At 41.4% G+C, this 23,070-nt stretch overlaps 1 protein-coding gene across 1 annotated transcript; it reads left to right on the plus strand.

The window, feature by feature from the left end:
- The first annotated feature begins 10,982 nt into the window (after nucleotides 1-10,982).
- On the plus strand, nucleotides 10,983-22,761 carry LOC100831774 (alpha-mannosidase At3g26720). The gene is made up of 29 exons (XM_003577470.4): nucleotides 10,983-11,353; nucleotides 11,979-12,062; nucleotides 12,379-12,467; nucleotides 12,571-12,745; nucleotides 12,959-13,078; nucleotides 13,193-13,279; nucleotides 13,361-13,432; nucleotides 15,395-15,508; nucleotides 15,668-15,768; nucleotides 15,853-15,946; nucleotides 16,068-16,235; nucleotides 16,569-16,658; nucleotides 16,747-16,812; nucleotides 16,955-17,011; nucleotides 17,149-17,368; nucleotides 17,452-17,585; nucleotides 17,878-17,946; nucleotides 18,032-18,091; nucleotides 18,207-18,278; nucleotides 18,707-18,754; nucleotides 18,882-19,001; nucleotides 19,254-19,319; nucleotides 20,004-20,116; nucleotides 20,226-20,310; nucleotides 20,928-21,038; nucleotides 21,152-21,247; nucleotides 21,660-21,707; nucleotides 22,090-22,158; nucleotides 22,245-22,761. Exons 1-29 carry the CDS (start codon nucleotides 11,144-11,146, stop codon nucleotides 22,443-22,445), a joined length of 3,039 nt encoding a protein of 1,012 aa, XP_003577518.2. The 5' UTR covers nucleotides 10,983-11,143; the 3' UTR covers nucleotides 22,446-22,761.
- The last annotated feature ends 309 nt before the right edge of the window (nucleotides 22,762-23,070 follow it).

The following is a 23,070-nucleotide window of genomic DNA, read 5'->3' on the forward strand; positions in this document are numbered from 1 at the left end:
AATGTGGGGGGTTGGATCGGAGCTCGCCGCACAACTCAGCATATATGCGTCCCTTCTAGGGCCTTTTGGTGTAAACCAAAGAGATTTTTCCGGGCCGGTCAGTTTTCGAGTAGCTGTTAGGGCCGTCTTTTGGTCCAAAAAACGAATAGCGAGTTTGGATCGCGCTTTTGCGGGATCATCTCTAGCAGATCCTCATATTATGATCCGCAGAAAATGGGTATCCTGTTTACCGAATTCCCCATTTTCGGTTCGAATTTGACCTGGGCATAAAAGATACTGAATCCTAATCCGCAAAATTGAAAAAGATCAGAACGCGCGTGGATAGAACTGAGTTTATATATAGAAACATCGTACTTCATAAAGAGAACTGAGTTCGAACACAAGATCTACGAAAATACTAAATAACAATTCATATAGTTCATACTAAATTATACCTAGTTGGGTTAGGGCTTCTCGCCGCCGCCGTTGACGCTATCGAGTCCTCGTCGGAGTAGGAGAGGTAGTTGTCGTCGTAATGAAGACAAGTATCCTCATGAAGGATGATCGTAGAGTAGGGCCGATGAGGGAGAAGATGGCGATGGTGACCGAAATCCGGCAAAACACAAGGTTTATACAGGTTCGGCTACCCCCGCTCTTGAAGGTAGACCTACGACGTCATGTTGGCAATCTACTATTGAGAATATGATTACATGATATGTCATGCCCATCGAGGGCACCTAGCCCGGCTTTATATAGTCGAACAGTTTGGCTTTAATTAAGATAGAGTCGGGCATAACCGATACATGGACTATCCCTCTAAGCTACTCAGGATTCCTCCTTTACAAGATATGCACGAGGGATCCTTCCTATGCAGGGTATCAACAAAGTGTCCTTCCTAAGATACTAACTAAGCATCCTTCTCCTGCAAGGAGGGTTTAAGTCACGTCAAAAATTAGGCCTTATGTAGTATTGCATGTACGAGGGATTCTCGAGGAGGAGCAGGATGTTCATCCACTATGCATCGACTCGCTTCATCGACTCTTCCCAAGAGTTTGCGTGTCAAGTGGCAATTCCGTGATCCATTAACAATAGCATAAAATTGATCAGGGCAGAGCATGATATAAACTTTTATTTGTGCTATTGTAGCATACCACGTTCCCAACAAAGTGCTCATTGTCACGGCGAGAACCGCGAGCCTGTCGCCACCATAGAAGCCGCAGGCCTAGTCGGAGATGACGCCCAATGGAGGTCGTGTCATTGCTTTGAACTAATGGTAACCTTTTAGGTCCTTATGCTTTGATACATGTGTGTAAGACATGTTCTTTATGCTTGAGATGTGATAACTAGTCATGTGTTTAATGATCACTTTGTGATATGCTTTATATCTATTGTGACATGCTATATCTCATAGTGCTTCATATCCATGTCATGTCTTACTAATCTTGTGTGGAGATGTTATCAATTTTTGCCCTTATAGAATTGCTCCATCACAAGATCTCACTGCAAAAGGTATGATTTCAATTGTTGGATTTATCTAACCCATTATGCTTGATGAAAGCATTGCTCCATATATTGTTGGATACGTTCATGTAGGGTTCATTCACTTTGGATACGTTCATGTAGGGTTCATTCACTTTTGATATGCCTATTGAAGATACGCTCTATATCTTGTATGAATGAATCTTAAATATCTTTGTAAAGCTCTAATTGAAATATCTTTAATCCCTTGCAATTGAGTTGTTGGTTTATAAAATCTAGGGGGAGCGTTCATCCTAGAATATGTGCATTTTGCATTCCAAAAGCAAATTTAAATGATGCCTATATCTAGGGGGAGCCCGTCTATATTTTATATCCCTTTGCTTTAAGTTTTATTGTTATATCTTATTGCAAATCGTTATTTTGTCATCAAACACCATAAAGGGAGAGATGAAAGGGCATTTCGATCCCTAAATGTTTTGGTGTTAATGACAACATGACATGTGGACTAATCGTGTGCTTGAGTGTTTCAGATTTGAAATCATTTGGCACAAGACGATTCGTTGCCCTAAAAAAGGAAAGAAGCGTAGCGGTGTTTAGCGGCTTTTTATTTATATTGAGCCGTAGGAACTCCGTACTATAAAAAGAGAGTACACAAGAGAAGGTAATGGGTGAATCACTTTCACGTACACAAATACATACTCCCTCCGTTCCATAATATAAGGCACGCACGCATTTTAAGATTTTGCTTTGACCACCAATTAGATCAACAAAATGTGAATTATATATTATAAAATTTATACCGTCAGAAACTTCTTTCAGATATAAATCTAGTGGTATAGTTTTTATAACACATAATTCACATTTTGATAATCTAATTGATGGTCAAAGTTGCACCTCCAGATGCGTGGGCGCCTTATATTATGGAACGGAGGGAGTATATTGCACCCATTAAAAAGCCTACCAAAAAAGTGAGAGAAGAAACCAATTTTCAAATAACTGTTTTTGTGTTGGCTACATTCGAGGTGGAGGAAGTTCCACCCGGAACTTCAACCCGAATCAGGTGGAGGAAGTTCCGGTGCAACTTCAGCCCCAACCTCTGTTTGCTCTCTGTTTGTTCCCTTGGGAATATGCAGAAGTTCCGGTAATTTGCGGAAGTTCCGGCTCCAGACCGGAAGTTTCGGTCTGATCTGCGTAGTGCATAACAGTTAGATTTTGGGGACCCCATATAAATACCCCTTCATCCCCAACGGGCTTCTTGCCTGACACAGCCCTGAAAATTTCCCCATTCCTCTCTCACAAACAAGCTTCAAATCAAGAGATCTCTCTCCCGACGTGATCTCCCCCAAGACAATACTTTGAGGATAGGAAGAGAAGAGCTCAATCTAGGGTTTCACCAAGTTAAAAAGTTGATTCCCCTTGTTTCGTTTGTTGATTTCGTTTCTCTTGGGTTGTTGGAAACCCTAGACGAAAGTGGTCGCCTCGGTGCTGATTCTTGCTTTCTTGAGCTCGAGGATTGGATTGAGAACGACCTATTGCTATTGCATCATACTAAGGGTGTTCATCCTTTAGGCGTTTTAGTGAACGCATGTATTGATGCTTGTATCCCTAACAGTGAATAGAAAAGGTAAATTGTTAGTCGCCTACCCCCTCTAGTCGACCATACTGCTCCTTCAGCTGTCAGGGGATTTATTTTGTGCTGCAAATGACGAATCAAGATTTTGGATGCTACAACTAGTTTGTGGATCAAAATTGCCTCGAGCTACTGATGTTGGATTCAAAAAAAATTGATGTTGCGATGAGTTTCTAGAGACAAATGTTTTGATAGATTTTCGATGTTGCAAATGTACACAAAAATGCTGCGCAAGAGATATTCTAGCTACAAGGGTAAAACCCCCAATATCTCAGGTCTGACAGCCCTAATAAAGCCTCGGCCGCCTGACCGACGCCTAAGTAACTCATCGCCTCTTCGTGTCGCTCATCCTTAATGTTTAGTGGCCACCCTATCGCGGAGCAAGAAATGTTAAAGTACGTACAAATATAAAGATTAAAATGCACTCACGGTAACTGAACTTGGTTTCAATTTTCAATTTAGTCGTTGTATTTTGAGAACCGAAAGTTACAGTTCGTGAACTTGATGAAATATCCCGCATACGGTCATCGGTACCGTATTTTGTACGTACCTCAGCTTTATTTTTTTGCAGTTTACCCCTCGAATTATTATCCACCGGGTTTGCATGTTTTTAGGACAAAATGCCGAAGTCCGAACTGAGCTAGCACGGGCTACGGACCCATACGTACAAAATATGGTGCGGGTGACCGTACGTGGAATATTTCATCAAGTTTACGCACCGTAACTTTTGATTTTTAAAATACGGTGGCTAATTAAATTGATAATCAGTGACCGCTACTGAATTTTACTCCGAATATAAATGTTACACCTAGTTCAGTGACAATTCTCACAATTGATAATTGATCATTACTACTCATCTTGTAGCCGTAAGACCATCCAGAGCAAACAAAGAACGGTGCTAATAAATGCAGAGTACAACGTCGCCGCCTGGTTGTGTCTGCTGTACAGCCAGGTCATGACGACCAGCCCGATGCCTAAGCATCCCAACAGCACTCCGCCGCCCACTGCATGCAAATTCTTCCTTACATAATTCTCGTTGAAATATTACATGTATGTTTCTAGATATCTTTTTTAAAATAAATACATTCATTTTTAAGCAAATTTGAGACAAAAATTATAGGACAGAGGGAGTAGTGGAAGATGAGAGTTCCAGCAAAGGTCAAGATTTTTATATGGAAATCCTTACATGGTGTGCAGAAGTTTCTACGGCAAAATAAACTGCACAATGAGATACTAGTAACATCGACTGTTATCTCATTGCGCAGTTTATTTTGCCGTCTTCTATAATAAATTATCTCTGAGATTTTCTACACATCCACTGGTACTTGGGTGCCAAGGGTAGAGAAGGTGGTGGGAGCCAAACTACTGGCTCGGTCCAACAATAGTGGACATATTAGACTCGTTTTTACTGAAATTTTGACAAAAATTACTTTGTTAACATCAAATCAAATTATATGACAGAAATTTGATATTATTGTATTCCTAATCAAAAGTACTTGCCTATGGTTATGGTTTCGATTAGGTATTCATATACCAATAAAATAATTTATGGTTAAAGACTTGGTCAACTGAATCCTAATATGCTCACTTTGTTGGACGTAGAGAGTATTAATCTTTATTTTTCAGGTCGGAACAGAGAAAACGATACACACCGTCATCATCCACTTCACCCAGAGCCTGCGGCTGTGCCGTTGGCATGGCCATACGCACCGTCATCGTCAATATGGCAACTTGTCGGCTGCGCTGTCAGCATGCCCATCATGCTAGACGCAGCCGCTCGCGACGTCCCTCTACGTGGTGTCCATCGAGACACCGCCATACATGGTGTCATGAATAGACGCCATCGCTTCACGCAGGGCACCGACTACATCATCGAAACGTCACCATCTACTTCAACATCTACGCCAACACTTGTAACATCCAATTTTTAAAACTCTTCATATGCATTGCATATCATAAGCATCATGTCACCTTTGCATTTGATCACTTTGAAAACCCAAAAATTTGCCCGAAAAACCCTTTTGCAAAAATGCTTTTATTTGATTTTGGGCTTTGATCTTGCTTTTGAGTATTTGCATTTTAACCCATGAGGTTATTGGTTTAAAAAGGGATTTAATGCATATATAAAGCTATCACATAAATTGGCTTTTGAAATTATTTTGAAAAATAATTTGTTTCGATAGCCTAAGGGCCCTAAAAGCCATTTTATAGGCAAATGTATTTTTAAATATTTTATTTTGAGAAAATTCTTGTTCCAAAAGTTAGATCATATGAAAATATGATTTAAAATTTTTTGTTGCATTTTATTTGGAGTGATTTGGAGCTTCGAATCAATTTTTAGGTTCAAAAACAGAAAATAGATAAAAGAAAAGGAAAAACCAAGAAAACCGGACCGAACCGGCCGAACCGGACCGAACCGACCGGCTCAGCCGCACCGTGACCACCGCCGCCCCTGACCGGTGGACCCCGCCACCCTTCTTCGACCTCCGTCCGATTTCTCTGCTCGCGCCCGAGTCCACGACGCCCACGACTCCACTCCGAGTTCCGCTCGCCCACGACCTCAATCTTCAAAAGTGACCACGTCACCCCGAAGCTCTTCCTTTTCTCCTCCAATTCCCCCAAACCGCTCGTCCAATTTCGCCTCGGTTTGAATTCAATTGCTCGCCGGAGTTGCTCTCGGCCGCCACCGTTTTCCGCGTTTCGCCGCCGTTCCGGTGAGTCTCCGCCCGCGCCGACCTCCTAATCCTCTTCCTCTCTTCGTTGCGCACGTAGTGACGCGAACCGTCCTCGTTTTGGAGCCCGCGCCGTCCGCCGCCCGCGACTCCGCCCCGCCCGCGCGACCCGCCTGCGCCGCCCGCGCTCCGCCTTCGCGCCGCCGCCGGCCGGAAACCCTAGATCCCGGCCTATCGTGCGCTGCCCTTTGGCAGAGTTTTTCTTTTATTTTATTTCGGCCGAATTAGATAATGCAATTTTGCAGAAAAGCCCCTATAACTTCAAAGCCTCATATCTTTTAAACCGTTTGTCCAAAATTTGTGTTCCGCACCTTTCTGGAATCTTCACAACGTGTAGAATATTTTGGCACTGTTTAATTTCAGTTTCGAACAACTTAGACAGAAGCTATTTACAGAATGGTTGAATATGGTTTAAATTTCAAATGAATTATTTTAAAATAGTTTTGAGCATGATAACTTACTGTAAAATTATTTAAACTTGTTCTCTGTCCATTAGGACCAGAAAAGAAATTATTTTGTGAATAATAATGCATACAAGTTTAAATATTGCTCTATGTTGCAAAAGCCACACAATATTTTGATTTAAACCCTATTCTTGTTTCATGCATTTTAATTACCACTTTGTTGTTGTATAATCTGTCCAAATCATTTGAAAAACTTTTCAAAACAGAAACGAAACTTTTTACTTTAGAAGTAACCTTTGCATGCATCATCATGGCATATGCATCATGGCATGCTTTTGTATTGGATGTTGTGTTTATTATGTGCATGTTTCTTTTATTTTAGATTGTGTGGAGTGTAATCCTTGTTGTTACGAAGAGTGCGAGAACTACCACAACCTTGGACAAGGCAAGTTCACTTTGATCATTCTCCTAAATATTTTTACTATGCACTAGATGTTTTATTAGATGCATCAGGAATATTACTCGTACTTCTATGCTAGCTATAAATCCCATCTAGTCTAGTTTACCCTCGCCATTACCTTGCTACCAAAATTGCCATCGATTGTAGTTGAATGCTAGGCTATGATAGTATCGTGGGGGAAATAACTATATTATGATATTGTTATGCTTTTGGCGATATGAAATGTTTTGTTAGAAGTAAGGCAAAACAAATAATTCAATGAACCATCCTCGGTGGGCTGCTTTGAAGATTTTGAGGATTAGCGGCGTCAGGTCCATTTCTATGCGTCCCTCTGAGTCGAGTTTCTGTGGATTCAGGAATGGATCGTCCATGAACGTCTCTCCCGTGGATTCGGGGAGCGTCTACGTTGCAAATGTGGAATGCCACCTGGGGTAACCGAGACTAGACCAGTTTCCTATTTAGAAGCTTCCAGTACAAACACAATGCTATATGGGCTCTGGCGAGACAAGAGTAAGTTGTATGAATCTAGACCTGAGGAATTGTACTGAGGTAGCCGTGTAGGGGGAGCGTGATTATCTCGTGGTTTAGGGAATTACCTCTGAAAATCTCGTAACCGATGCCCGTTGCTACTCTACCCTGAGGACAGCAAGGGATTAACACGTCGGTTTCTTGTGGGGAATGTGTACAAACTCTCGAGAGCGTCAAAACTGAGTACTTAGCCGTGTCCCCGGCAATGGACAATTTGAGCAACTAGATGTGGAGCTGTAAGGAAAGTCTCACTCATTCCAACTTCTTAAATAAAATGAATGGTTGAACAGGGTAGAAGCACTTGATGAATCCACTTCAATGTGCTCTAAGTTAATAGGAGCATGGGTGTGTCTACTCCGTGTCCAATAGTGATAAAATTCTATTTGAATAAAATATATGATTCAATAACCAAGCTTTTATGCAAATAGTTTTGAACTCCACTTTGCCACATTATGCATATACTTGGTAGGTTCTGATATAACTCCTAGTGAATCTTGCTAATACATTCAATGTATTGACCCTAGTGGCTGCATCGTTTAATGATGCAGGAAGCTCCGACGACGAGTAAGATGTACGTTCTGCATGTTTGGGTTACGGGCTTACATTCCAACACGCTCTCACCGTGGTGTTGATGTGTCCTTGTATCTTTCGCTTTCCGCTACTAAATAGTTGTTTTATTTCCAGCTAACCTGTGAGGTTATACGAGTTGTAAGTACCTTTTTAATTCTGGATGATACGTTGTAATATTGAGATCTTTGTTCTATGATATTACATCATGAAACTGTGTGTGCTAGTGAGTCGATACATCGTCCAAGCGTCAACGAGGAGAGCTTTCCTCCACCCATAGTCCTTCTCCGATGAAGTAACCCGCTACTTGCTTGCACCGACGAGGTGCTAGCAAGTCATCCAGTCCGACATCAGTAAGGTGGGCATCTCTAGGCCCGGCACCGACAATACGAAGGCCGCCCATCCAACCAAACAACCCCCTAGCTAGTGACACGTGACTCAGTGAGCAGGAATACTACTCCCTATGTCACATATTAAGTGACTTAAATTTGACTAAATATGGATGTATTTATATACTAAAATATGTCTAGATACATGTAATATTTCGGCAATTAATATGGGACGGAAGGAGTAATATTATCCGTTCAAAGCTACTGAACAAATTGGAAGCAAGCATTGGTGCTCACCGTTGTGTTACAAAAACTGAATTTCATACTAGTATGATGTGTCAGTACAACTGCTATTTACACTTCTGCTTTGGGAAGCTTGATTACCTCCATGACCAACTGAGACCATGACCAATTGGACGAACAAATCTCTGACTACCGAGTGTGTGCAGCATCGCGTATTCACGTGGGCATGTTGCGCCCCACGATAAGAGCACAGGTCAACACACGGCAAATACCAACTTAAACAATTCGTCCATCCCTCTCAAGTGGATAAGAAAACAAACCATTTCTTGCGTGATCTCCGAGTCCGGTGGGTGGTCGATCGGGTCATGGGAGGAGACAAAGCAACTGGCGGTTCAGATCTCCAACGATCTGCCAAACAATTTAAATAACCAATGATTCTCCTGATGCCGATGCGTGCGACCACAACCCCTGCCCCCGCGCATACGTTAGGATGCCGTGCGCGACGGAATCGCGTAGTCGCGTTCAAGGGGTCCAAGCACGAGTTGCTGATTGTCGCAACAACTCGCAAAATCTGCTACCATAAAATGGGCAAAAGCGTCGTACTGTTGATTCCAACTGATATATAATTTATTGATGATTTAATTTGTCATCCAAACTGTAAAAGTTAATCTTATACTGCAAATTAATATTATCTTTCTATTTAATGAGATACAACTCTCTTGTTAAAATATGTATTGACTACCTAATCTAGAATAAATGTATTATGAATTTAAACTACTCATTCAGAAAATTTAGTTTTATCATTAAGAAGATCTATATCACCCAAAATAATTAAAAAAGCTGGAGTATATATTTTGGTTAGGTAAAAACCAATGATTATCAGAGACCTGCACAACTCTAAAATATTGTCTCTCTCGGGGAGAGGACCAACAAGGTGATTATAGTTTTGGAAATGGCGGGTGACCGCCGGAACCAATTCTAGCGGATGAAATCCGACATGCCTTTTTTGGGTTGTTAGAATTTATTTATTTCTGCCATTTTTGGAAAAAACTAATTTTTTGCTTCTTGACATTTAATATTTTGATCTTTTAATTTTTAACTTTCAAACTTTGACTTCTATTTTTCTGATTTGAAGGTTTTAATTTTTTTGAACTTTGCATTTTATCTTTTAATTATGCAGAAAAAAAAACCTACCTCCTTCGTGGGGCGAGGGTGGCGGCAGCGGGCAGGGCTGCGGTGCCCCAGCAGCACGCCGGAGACCTCCCCCACAGAGAGGAAGCTACTTGAGGGGTGGGGCCGCGGCGGCGCGAGGGGGAGGCGGCCGTGGACGAGGCAGCATGGGGAGGAGCACCCAGACTGGATTGGGGAGGAAGAATGCATGGGTAGAAGAAGGAAGAAGGCTCGAGAGGAACAATAGGGTCTCTTAGAGTGGTTTTCGTCCGCCCATTAAGTTGTTGGCGGAGCTCCACGTAAGTGGGAATCCGTTTCGTATGGACTTGTAAATCTTAATGATCTAGACAAATAATAACGGCTTAAAGATTAACTAGTCATTAACTGTGCATCGCATGACTAGCTATTTTCTGGGCATAGCTTCACATGTCAATGCCATGGTTGGATGCTAGGTTTGGTGTCACTTGTGTCTGGCCATGAAAAATTATAATTTCTGTGGCAATCAACATAACGTCCTCAGGGAGGTTGACCAATCTCGAAGGTAAATATTTCCACGGCGTTGTGGTACTTTTCTGTATCTAAAAACAGAGTACCTTTCTTCCATGAAACGCAATAAAATAAAATAAATTAAAGTAAATACACTATATCAATCAAATTTCATTATTATCAATCTCATACCAAGTACTCCCCGTTACATATTAATTTGGATATAATAAAAAGTTGTATTAAATTCATGCCAATTAATATGAAATGGGGGAAGTATTGACTTATCTTAGAGCCTGTTTGGGAGGGCTTCACTCCACCTAAACTCCACTCCACCTTTAAACTCCACTCCATCTCAGCTCCACTTCACCTGATAAATGTGTTTGGCACAAAAATCAGCTCCACTCCACCTCTAAAATATCTTGGCACAAACATCACAGAACTTAGCAATTGCACAATTGGTGTTGATGCACTTTCGTGTAGGATCACAGAACCTAGCAATTCGCGGGATGGAGAAATCAACAAAGAACTTGCTCAGGCCACGGTGTGCTGAATCAATGGCTAGCGTTGGAGCAGTAGAGGACCAGGCCGCCAGACCACGAGGCGGCCCAGCCAGCGGCCCTCCACGCGGCGGTGGCGGCGCCACGAAGGAGCAGGGCGGCGGGCTCTGCTAGGGCCGGAGATGCGCCGCCAATCCTGCCATGGGAGAAGTCCAACTCGTACGGGAAGGAGCCGAGCAGGGAGATGAGGAATCGGGGAGGGTCTCGGGAGATAACGGTTCGGTCTTCATAATGGCATTGGTGGGTAATTAATCCCTACTTTAGGCGAAGTAAAACAGGTGAAGCATCTATTTTTTGACTTCAGTAAAATAAACTAGACGAGTGTACTGCTCCACTTCACCTAACACAGGAGGCACTCAGTGGCCTGCCCATCTCAGCTCCAGCCGGTAGAAATCAATTTCTCATTTCCTCCATTTATCCTGCATTCGCGCAGGAACTGAAGCGGCAGAGGAGTCAAGCCTGACAGAGGAGCGCCCAAGTTGCCCGCACAAAGCAAGGCACCCCTCCCGCTGCTGCCATTAGCCAGCTACTCGACTTCGCGCTATTCTACGAGCTTCCTGGTGGCCGCCGGCAGTTGCCATGATGGGCCGTCTCCGTCTGGCCCATCTTCTCCTGGCCGCTGCCTCCATGAGCTTGCTCGGGGCCGAGGCGGCGTACATCCGTTACAACACGTCGGCGGGGGTGGTGAAGGGGAAGCTGAACGTGCACATGGTCGCCCACACCCACGACGACGTCGGATGGCTCAAGACCGTCGACCAGTACTACGTCGGATCAAACAACTCCATCCAGGTAGAGTAATTTCTTTTCCGGTTTTCCCCGAATGCTCCCCGTAGCTAGAGTTCTCCGAGATTTCTGATCCTGTTTTTTTCTATAAACTTTTTTCTCCATTTTATCGTTGTTTTACTGTTGCGTTTGAATGGAGCTTTTGCCTCCATCCAGGTTAGTTTCCGCTGCTCGAATGCCCCCTTGTTTTCCGGGACTTTTCTCTTTTCTGCAAGACGAACATACTTTCCTGCAGAACCAGTAAAAACTTCTGCTACAAAGAACGGTTGTGATAAGAAACGCTCAATTTTTCGCGCTCTTGCTACAGTTAAACGATCCTCCTCCGATAATTCATCCAATCCAAAAATTGCGATGTGTCTTTCCGTTTAAGGTCTTTAATTCGGCACTAGCTTCGTTAGAGAAAGCCATGCGTGATTCTTTTCTTTTTTCGATTTGGGATTGCTCGCCACGCTTGCCGCGGTGTTCTCTGAGATTTTCTTCTATTTTTCTGTAGGTGTTTCGTACTTTCGTCCTTGTTTTGGTGTAGCTTTGGAATGGTTTTGTGTGACGTTAATCTTGTGATTTTTTGCACTATTGCATTTCTGGTTGATGTTCTTAAATCAGAAATTAAACTGGCGGATTTTGGTCGCAGGACGCGTGCGTTCAAAACGTGCTGGATTCGATGGTGCCGGCGCTGCTCAAGGACAAGAACCGCAAGTTCATCTACGTCGAGCAGGTAAGGAAATTTCTCATCTGCACAAGGGCCAAAAAATGCAATCTCAGAAGCACCTACATTAACTGTCACTATTTTATTTGTATTCGTCAGAGTAATGTGGGAACTCTGTTCCTTGTTGTTATTTTCAAGAATGGGAGCTAAAATGCTAGATCAGCAAATATTAGTTTTTTCTGAGGTGTCGACCCGAAGTTGTATTTTTTTTCCTGAAAAAGAGGGATCATACATCTAACTGCACGGTTTTGCAAATGTGGTTCTTTTTTGGGTTTGATGATGTGATTTTTTTTCTCCATTAGCAACCGTGTATGTATGGCTGCAGGCCTTCTTCCAGAGATGGTGGAGAGAGCAGAGTGACATTATTAAGGATACGGTGAAGGGGCTCGTCAGCTCTGGACAGCTAGAATTCACGTGTGCTGCTTCTTGTTCCAAAGTTTTCCTTTTTACGTTGCACTGGCAATCATGTCTCTGTTCTATATCTGATAAAATGCTGATGCTGTTTGTGATGTTGAAGAAATGGGGGCATGTGCATGCACGACGAGGCGGCTGTACACTACATCGACATGATAGATCAGACTACATTGGGGCACAGATTCATCAAGGAGGAGTTTGCTCAGATTCCAAGAATTGGTTGGCAGATTGATCCATTTGGGCACTCTGCAGTTCAGGCTTACCTGCTTGGTGCGCAAGTAAGTCTCTGTATCCATTTTTTCCATGCTTTCATTTTTTCAAGTGACTTCAAAGTTTTTACAGGAATTAATAAAAGTAAGTCACAGTTCCTTATTACACTGATACACATTTGCATGATAAGATTAACTTCACAGTTTGGATGACACATTCTGTACCATATTAATTTCTTGGATAGAATTTCTACTAATGGATTTTCTAGTTTGATCTTTCAGGTAGGATTTGATGCTTTATATTTTTCCCGTATTGATTACCAAGATCGTGGCAAACGGAAGGGAACAAAAGAACTTGAGGTTGTATGGAGGGGCTCCAAGACCTTCGGCTCATCAGCTGATGTAAGCAGCCTTTCCTTTTCCATTATGAAATGCTGTAAATAACTTTGATGTTCTTAAGTTCAGATAAACCATTTTTCACATGTAATGCTGGGAATTTGCTCATTTTTCTTTCAGATCTTCTCTGGCATCTTCCCGAATAATTATGAACCACCAACTGGCGAGTTTTATTTTGAAGTTGATGCTGATTCGCCTATCGTCCAGGTAAATGCATGAAAGCTTCAGTTATGGAATTTTATTCAACACCAGGCAGGGGCCAATTCTTCGGCGCTTTCATCTATGCAGGACGATCCCCTGCTTTTTGATTACAATGTTGAAGATCGGGTGAATGCTTTTGTTGCTGCAGCTCTGGCACAGGTACACTAGGCTCTCATGTGCTCATGCAATTATTTTTTTAAACCGAAGACCAAAGCCTCGATCCATTAATTAAGAAAAGAATTGCTCAATTAATTGCGGAAAACAGTGAAAAACAGACACATGTGTCCACACCGCTGTCATGGAATATGGCTGCACCAGGGCAACGCCGGCTGACCGGGCTAGACACACCACTGCAAACATGGCGCGAAAAGAAGATCACTGTCGAGGTTGTCCACGGGGTCATCGTCATCACACAACACTTCTCTTGAGTTGGCAACTCCAGCTTCATTGCGGACGACCAAAAACGAGACCCTCACCACAACACACACAAAGCTCGCGTCGCCCATGCCAAACGGTTGGGGCCCAAGGCGTCAACAGCTAGGCGAGGCCGATTCGAGCTTAGGCCGAGTTCGTGACTCCAAACTTTCTGATACCGAATAAAATCCTAAAACCGATGATCCAAAAAACACATTGGAAAACCAAAACCTTCGTTGCAACCCAAAGTCCATTCATCACAACTGATTAACGGATCTGGGGTTTTCAGGAGCATCAGTCTCGGAATTACGACAAGAACGTGTCAAGCCTCGAGTTGGAAATCTCAACAGGGAGGGAGGAGTGGGATTTTACGAGAGAACCCAACCCCCACGCTTCGATACCTCTGTCAAGCCTCGAGTTGGAAATCGATGGAAATCAAGTGGATCTAGGTGAAATTGAAGCAAACTGTGTATAACCGGAAGAATTGTGGTTTTTCTTCTTAGCTTTATTCTGGTAGCTCAAGCCAGCTTATAAGCCTGCCACGGAATTACAGTTTATAATTGACAGTTCATTAAGTAACGGTAGCTCAACTGCTACGAGTTCAGACAAGATGATACGGTAAATAGTAAATAGATGACGTGGCTCCATCGCAGCCGTTGTACATCATTCGGTGGCCATCTTCGATCTCCACCGCACGATAACTGAAGAAAGAACACATCGCTTCAGGTGTTAGTTTCAGAAAAGACAGAACGTCGAGAAGCAAAGGCCACAAACGACGCCCATGAGCGCCGTCGGCATCGGCGCCGGTCAAGGCCGGAGCCCGGCTTTCACCGGGCCTTGCCCTCCAAGGTCAAATCCGAGCTGGCCAACTAGAGCACCCCCGACGCCGGACGAACACGTCGCCCACGGGACTACGAAGGCACGCCGAGGAGCACTGTCGCCTCACCGCCCCACTCCAGACACCGCGCAACCCGCACGGCCACAATGATGGCCACCGTCAATAAGTTTCCTGGAACCGCCGAGCGCGCAGCAGCTCAAGGATCCCGGCACCCCACGGGGACGGGGGCAGCACCACAGCCGCAGAAGGAGGAGTGCTGCAGCAGAGTCGCCGCGCCGCCCACCCGCAGCTCCCCGGATATGCCGTTGCGCCGCCTCGGAGGGCTTCACGCCCGCGAGATGCGCTGGCCGGAACCGCCCGCCCGCTTGGGGACGATCTCCGCCGCCGCCGCGGCTAGCGCCGGCGGTGAAGAAGAGCGAGGGCGGGGGTCTTCGGCGGCGGCGGTGGCTAGGGTTATCCCCGGGCTGCTAGGGAGGTGCGTCCGTGCGACAGGGGAGTCGAGCTCTGTTCCCCGCCGTTAGCAGTTGTAGTCCTCAAATTATTACACTTTTTTTGGGGAACAGCTCATACAGTTACGTTGATCAGCTGATGCATATGAGTATATCTTTGCTTGTTAAATATACATTGCATGAAGATCCAAGTCTCATGCTCATTGATGGTGATGATTGCAAGCTACAAACTTCTTATTAGAATGGCCGTCAATCATAAAGTTTATTTCTGATATTGAGAATGCAGCTTTGTTCTATGTTACTTGGATGTATTTGCAGTTATGCTGGAAAGTTAATAGTACCACATGCTAAAAGTGGTAAGTCTATTCAGCTGTACAGGTGTTCATCCTAAGTTATACCCGTTTCTATCTCCCTGTGTAGGCAAATATCACAAGGACAAACCATATCATGTTTACAATGGGAACAGACTTCAAATATCAATACGCAGAAAGTTGGTTCAGACAGATGGACAAATTAATTCACTATGTGAACAAGGTAAATGATGGGCCTGGAATTAAAAACTTGACTATATGTAGTTCCATGATGTAAAGTTGAAATCACATCTCTACATAGTAGTGTGTTCTTGAGTTCTCACCATGATGATCATTATGGATCATGCAATATATTTGAAATGTCTGTTTGACCATACCTCAGGATGGCCGTGTCAATGCTCTGTATTCCACACCTTCCATTTATACTGATGCAAAATTTGCTGCAAGTGAGACATGGCCTCTCAAGACAAATGATTTCTTCCCGTATGTTCTATTTTGTATTCTTAGTTGGACGCTTAACTTAGCATCTGTTCTTTTCACATTTATATCAATATATTTCTTCCACAGATATGCAGACAAGCCGAATTCATACTGGACAGGTTACTTTACAAGCAGACCAGCCTTCAAACAATATGTCCGCATGATGAGTGGATACTACTTGGTACTTATAACTCCCTCTTTCACTATACTGTCCTCCAGATGTATAAAACCAATATTATATAATTTATATGTCACTTCGTAAAGTTTGTATGCTCAAAGGTGAATATGTTTTCACATTTCAGGCAGCTAGGCAGCTGGAAGTTTTCAAAGGAAGAAGCAACTCAGGTCCCACAACAGATAGTTTAGCTGATGCTCTAGCTCTTGTTCAACACCACGATGCTGTTACAGGAACGGAGCAGCAACATGTTGCAAATGATTATGCAAAGAGATTATCAATTGGCTATAAGAAAGTAAGCTTCTCGAGAGAAAAATTGTACTCCCTCTGTTTCACTATATTTATCTCTGCCTCAAGAAACTCCGTTTCAATGTCTGCCCATTGAGGAAATCAAAAGTTGGGTATTGTAGTGTTCCAATTTGCACCCCCATGTAATTGCTTTAAGAGTTGATAATCGGTTGTGGTACGTTATGGTTATCATGTAGCATTAAATTCTTGTTAGATTTAGTATTTCCCTGTTATGTGCGCATTGTGGGCTGAGAACAGTGGTGAAATAGAGGGGAAATTCATATTTGATGTTTTCTTTTGGGATTTGATCGGGTTTTTTTTTGGTTTGATTATTTCCCAGGCTGAGGAGCTGGTTTCGACTTCTCTCGCTTGCTTGAGCGAGTCTCACTCAAAATCCCATTGTAAATCCCCAACAACAAACTTTGGACAGGTCAGTTTGGAGGTTCTTTGAAAATGGATCTTGTGTTAGTTCACAATGACTTGATATTTAGTATGGACTGATATCTTTTTTCTTTCAGTGTCCTCTCCTAAACATTACATACTGCCCCCCTTCTGAGGTGAACTTTTCTCAAGGCAAAAGCTTGGTGGGTTCTGTTCTCAACTGATGCATGACTTTTTTCATTTTTGAGATTAAATTTGTATTGATTTTGAATTCATGCATAATAGTTCTTAAGAAGTTTAACCCATACAACATTGATCGTTTTGTTTTCGACATTTCTGCTACAGGTTGTTGTTGTGTACAACTCTCTTGGATGGAAACGGGAGGATGTCCTTCGTATACCAGTATGCAATTCATGGCCTGATTTTCTTGATTTTGATCGCTAGCTGATATATCTGGCCATTTCGAATATGCATAAAATGTGTTCAATAAATAGTGACACTACCATGAAACTAAATGTTCCCATTTATGGAATTAACAGGTTATGAGTGACTCAATTGTTGTTCATGATTCTGAGAGAAAAGAAATCGAGTCGCAACTTCTGCCTATAGCTAGTGCCTCACTGAACATACGAGACAAACATGTCAAAGCCTACCTGGGCACATCACCTTCTGCACAACCCAAATTTTGGCTTGCCTTTTCTGCTTCTGTACCACCACTTGGTTTTAACACTTATATTGTTTCAAGCGGGAAAAGATCAGGTGAATTCATGTCTTTCATCTAACATGCATCAATTTTAGGAAGGATTGCTCGAAAGTTTGACAAATTTTCTTATCCATTCCAGCATCTGTCTCCTCGACATCGACTATATACTCCCAGGGAGGTAAAAATGGAAAACTGCAAGTTGGGCAAGGACGTTTGAAACTTCATTATGATACAGCTGGAGCATTGTCTCGATACTCCGATAGCAAGACTCAGGTATTTTTCCAAAGGCTTGTACTCCCTCCGTTCCATAAAGATTGCGGTGGTTCAAAACCACACCAATCTTTATGGAACGGAGGGACTATTATTTTCAATCTGGATTGTCTCTTGCCTTGTTTTTCATTATTTTTATTTTCATTAATGAAGTTGCATACTAAATAAGATTACCCAGGGCTGTCTTCTCTAGCAGCTCATTTGCGTTGATTGGTATTGGATATCGAATTTATTTCTTTTACTTTTGCTTGTGATCTTAATGACTGGTACTCAAACGCCATTAACACGTTTCAAGGTTCAAGCAAGTTTCCAGCAGAAGTACAAGTATTACATAGGACATGATGGAAGTGGGAGTGATTATCAGGTGCACAAGTTTTCTATTTACAAGTGTTCTATTTACCCCAAAAGTAGCAATTACTTATACTGGTGTTTTTTAACCTGGGCTGTAGACTTCTGGAGCATACGTATTTCGCCCTATAGGTACAGTTCCTATAAAGACTGATGGTCAGGTATGATGAGGGGACTAAAGTATCTCTAGAATAACAGATACATCTCAATATCTGTCAAGAGATCTTAAAAACATGCATCAGCGGTCTTACTTGAATTTGTGTTTCCCACTTCAAGGTTCCTCTCACAATTCTGCGTGGGCCCATATTGGATGAAGTGCACCAGCAGATTAATTCATGGATTTATCAGGTTATCTTAAATTTTGTTGTCTTAACTGTTAGTTATCACTAATTTATCTTTTATTTGCCTCCTTTTTATTCCGCATCTTAAGGTTCAAAGAATTTTTAGCCCACATTTGTTTCGCTGAAGCAACAGTAAGAATGATCGCTTTGAATGTAATGTAATTCATTCTGAATCAACGTACAACCTGAACTCATAGATTACTAGTATAATTCACTCAACATCTTCTGCATAGTATGCAAGATTCACCAATGATTACATCAGAGAAATACTCACTCATACAGATGATTTTTGGATAATTGGCATAGGTGAAAGAAATGTGAGATTAATATTTCATAGTAATAAAATGTTGAGTTTATTCTGTTTTTCCCTTATTAATCCACGTCATTATTTTTGTATTTTTTAAACTAATATAGTTTTTTCATTCGTTTGCACAGATAACCAGAGTTTACAAGGCAAAGGACTATGTGGAAACCGAATTCATAGTGAGTGCTCTGTCAATAAAATGCGCCGTCTTTTTTGGGGGCTTCACATTTTGCATAATTTGTTTTTTACTGATTTTCTCCCATTACAGATTTCGAACATATTATGAATAACTTTTCTATTGCATAGATTGGACCAATACCAGTAGATGATGGAAATGGAAAAGAATTATCAACTGAAATTGTTACAAACATGGCAACAAATGGAATATTTTATACCGATTCCAGTGGGCGTGATTTCATCAAAAGGGTATGATGCACTGGAACTTTACCCCTTCCTAGACCACACATATTTATTGTCCTTCCCCTAAATGTATTATGAAGTAAAATAATTCATAAATTATTGCCTGTTAATGATTCCTGCACTAGTTTTGAAAGGTGGGAGAATCTGAACAATGTCATAGTGGATGACCAGAACAGAAAATAAGTGATATAATGAGCTAATGATGCACAATGATGCCATATTTATATTAGTGTATATGTTACCTTTCTTTTCTTCAAGGTACGAGATTATCGCTCGGATTGGAAGATCGAAGTGCATCAACCTATTGCCGGAAACTATTATCCTGTGAGTTATTGTTACTGTAATACATTTTCAGTCAGCAAATTTAGTATCAGTAAGAATATGAATTGACTTCTTTCATCCTTTTTCCATCATTGACTATATCTGAAAGTGGAGTCGAATTTGCATTTCCACTCAGTTTATGCACTTTTTGCTTGATTCGGTTTCTTCGGTCATTTTTCTAAGATCATGTTTGGGTTATTTTGCACTAAATATCTTTCTGGTTGCTAGTTGTGCTAGAAGTGGTAAGTTGGTAAAAAACATCTAATGCCAGCAAAATCAGCTCTCTTTGTCTGTTTCCATATGTTTGTTCTCTTGGAAACTTGGTGACATAAGAAGTTAATATCTACACCCTTGATCCATATTAATTGTCGAAATATTACATGTATCTAGATGCTTTTTAGGCATAGATACATCCATTTTTGGGCAAATTTGAGATAATTAATATGGATCGGAGGGAGTAGTAATCTTTGGAGAACTTTGGTAGGGATGGGATTATTTGTAATGGTAAGGCCGAGAATTTAACATGCATAGAGTGAAGCTATTTTATGGTATTCTCAATATGAAGAAATTAGGAATGTGATGTTCAATTTTAGAGAATCCATAATTGCAAACTATTATGTAGTTCTGTTCGTAGATTGTATTGGCGCTGATTTATGTACAGATAGATGATCTTGTATTTATTTTCAGGTTAATCTTGGCATTTATGTGGAAGATGGCAGCAAAGAGCTGTCTGTACTTGTAGACAGGTCTATTGGAGGTTCCAGCATAAAGGATGGACAAATAGAGCTAATGCTACACAGGTACAGCATGAAAAAGCACAGTTGCACAGTACTATCTTGCCTCTTTTATACTTTAGTATTTCCCCTATTCTACCTATGCTCAGTTAAATCCATCTTACTTCCTATGTAGGAGGCTACTCTATGATGATGGCCGTGGTGTTGCAGAAGCATTAAATGAAACAGTCTGTTTCGACAATCAATGTGAAGGACTAGTTGTAAGTAAAAGGAAATATCTTCTTGATCATGTTCTTTGGATAGAAGTCAAAATCACCTATTTGTTACTGAAATCTTGTTAGCAGCAGGAGAATGCATTACATTGTTGAATATGATTGGATTGATAGCTTGATAAGGACAATAAGCAAATGGCATGAAAGTAATATCTGTATATATATAACCTATTTCTTTGGTCAACTCTTGTCATGGAGGAAGCAATTTAATTTTCTATTACCAAATCCTATTGGTATATATATTAAGATATATTTGCATTGGCATTATAGATAAAAAAATTATATTACATTTGACGCACATGATGTTGTGCAGAAATCTTTACTCCTATAATCAAACAAGTTGGTAGTGGGGGACCGTTTGCCTTGGGCCATACCAGCCATCTGATGTGCTTTTAACATTTGAGATTAGATGGGATTGCTTACTGCTCACATAAATCTGTTTTTGCAAAAACACCATAATCTACCATGAATTTGGGCATACACCGAGCAACACCTCAATTCAATGATGTTATTATTCTTATAAACATACATTATCATCATTTTAGTCTGTAGCAACACATGAGTCCTGCTATTATTATTTAAAGCGACTTATGTGATGTTGACAGATTGAAGGTAAATACTATCTCAAAATTGACCCACAAGGAGAAGGAGCTAGGTGGCGACGTACATTCGGTCAGGAAATATATTCCCCTTTCCTTCTTGCTTTCTCAGAGCAGGTACAATCTGGAATTTTTCATATTCATGATCGGTCAAGCGATTATTCTCATATTCTTTTTTTAACTAGAAGAGGTTATTCTTGGATTGAACATTCCCCTACTTGATTTTACAGGATGGAGGTAATTGGGTGAATTCGCATGTTCCTTCATTCTCGGCAATGGAGCCGACTTACAGCTTACCTGATAATGTTGCATTGCTTACCCTTCAGGTATGTCTTTCAATGGATTTTCATACGGAGTATGTGCTTAAAAAGTTAATATAGTCCTGATTCTAAAAAGAGGTAAATATATTTAATTATATAGATGTGTACTGACCAATTACTACGCGGAAGGTTTTCACACATTCTCATCTTTAGCTGGACAGTATAGTACTACGTCGGAATCAAAACTTTGATCAACTTCTTTGTATGGACTGCCAAGAGATACTCTTTGAGCAGTGTACTATTTTGTATTCTTTATATATGTATTGATGCAAGCTAGTTTTGGTATCCTGCCTGGTTCGATTGTTACAACTTGCAAGTAATATCAGTCAATTAGCTACAACAAATGGATCTCTTTGATACTACTTACAAGTATATAGCTTGAAAAGCTGTGTATTTTAAATGCATGTGCATTGTACAGGAACTCGAAGATGGAAGTGTTCTGCTTCGGTTGGCTCACCTATATGAGGTCTTATACTTTGATCTCTTACTTTCTCTTGCTACAACTAGACATATTCTCTATAAGAAATTTTAAGACGCCCCCAAACTATTTGGATCCACTCCTTTCGATCCAAGGGTACAGGTAGCATAGTTGTGGATATTTATCATAGAAGGAACAATGTATATGGAATGAACCAAACAAATTGATAAGATATTGCTACAAATTTCCACATTGGAAGCATCTGAAGAAGAAAAAAATGGTAATGTGAGCTTGCAAATGGAGCTAAATTTGTGTTCAGATAAAACAAGTTACATCATTGTATTGTAAAGTGAGACAACATATGCTTAATTATCACCTAGCGGAATTTCAACATATACTGTAACTTACAAGACTTGTCCTGTGCATGTAGGCTGGAGAGCATAAGGATCTCTCAGCTCTGGCAAGTGTCGACCTCAAGAGGGTATTCCATGATAAAAAGGTTATCTTCATTAATTTGTTTAAATTTACAATTTTGTTTGAATCTTCATGAATATTCTCAATCTCTTTCCAATCCGAATAATCCAGATTGGCAAGATCACTGAAACAAACCTATCTGCAAACCAAGAGCGTGCCGCCATGGAGAAGAAGAGGCTGAAATGGAAGGTGGAAGGGCCTCCCTCTGAAGAAAATGTTGTCCGTGGAAGATCTGTGGATCCTTCCAACCTCGTAGTCGAACTGGGGCCAATGGAGATCCGCACATTCGTTATCAGATTTGACCATCGATAAGAAGATAAACTAATATACCAAACTTTGGAGCTGAGCTTCTTGGAGAGATGGAATGGCAATGATAGCTTTGTTTTTCGAAAAGAAGGTAAAACCCCGGCCTCTGCATCGGTAGGCAAAGCCAGGTAGCAGTGATAGCTGATGTTATAGTGTTTCTTTTTACTCCACTGTTGCAATTTTAAGCCTGGCTCCTCTTTGTGATTAGCAATAAGAAATAATGCGGCCATGGTCGTCTCAAGCATCACCAGCTTGTGCTAGTGGAGAGCTGCATGTTCTGACTTGCACCACTCCAATAAAAAGTTCCTTTGGCTTGGTTATATTGGGCATGCCTAGTTTGCAGTCGGCTGCTTGAGGCTTATACCAAGCGGTCAAATTTTGACATCCTGAAAACAATGTCAGGATGACCTTCCGACAGTGATATGGAGCGACCCAGCCAACCCCCATTTTTTGGAGAGAGCTTTCAAACTTCTACAAGAGATTTCAGGAATTGAATAAAGAACTTTCATACCAATGATATTATGAAATTTCAGAGATTATAAATCCAGGCTTCATTTCTCACCCCAATTTTTCTGGAAGTTCCAAAACATTTAGAAAAAAGTTCAAAAATTTGTTATAGAACTTCTGAAGT

This window comes from Brachypodium distachyon, chromosome 4 (assembly GCF_000005505.3).
Source record: "Brachypodium distachyon strain Bd21 chromosome 4, Brachypodium_distachyon_v3.0, whole genome shotgun sequence".
NCBI lineage: Eukaryota > Viridiplantae > Streptophyta > Magnoliopsida > Poales > Poaceae > Brachypodium > Brachypodium distachyon.

What these genes read in the sequence shown, in the direction of transcription:
- LOC100831774 (XM_003577470.4), top strand. Translation starts at nt 11,144, where the DNA reads ATGATGGGCCGTCTCCGTCTGGCCCATCTTCTCCTGGCCGCTGCCTCC. An exon ending in TTCAAGCGGGAAAAGATCAG is followed by an intron (nt 17,369 to 17,451) that starts GTGAATTCATGT and finishes TATCCATTCCAG; the next exon opens with CATCTGTCTCCTCGACATCG. An exon ending in ATAGAGCTAATGCTACACAG is followed by an intron (nt 20,117 to 20,225) that starts GTACAGCATGAA and finishes CTTCCTATGTAG; the next exon opens with GAGGCTACTCTATGATGATG.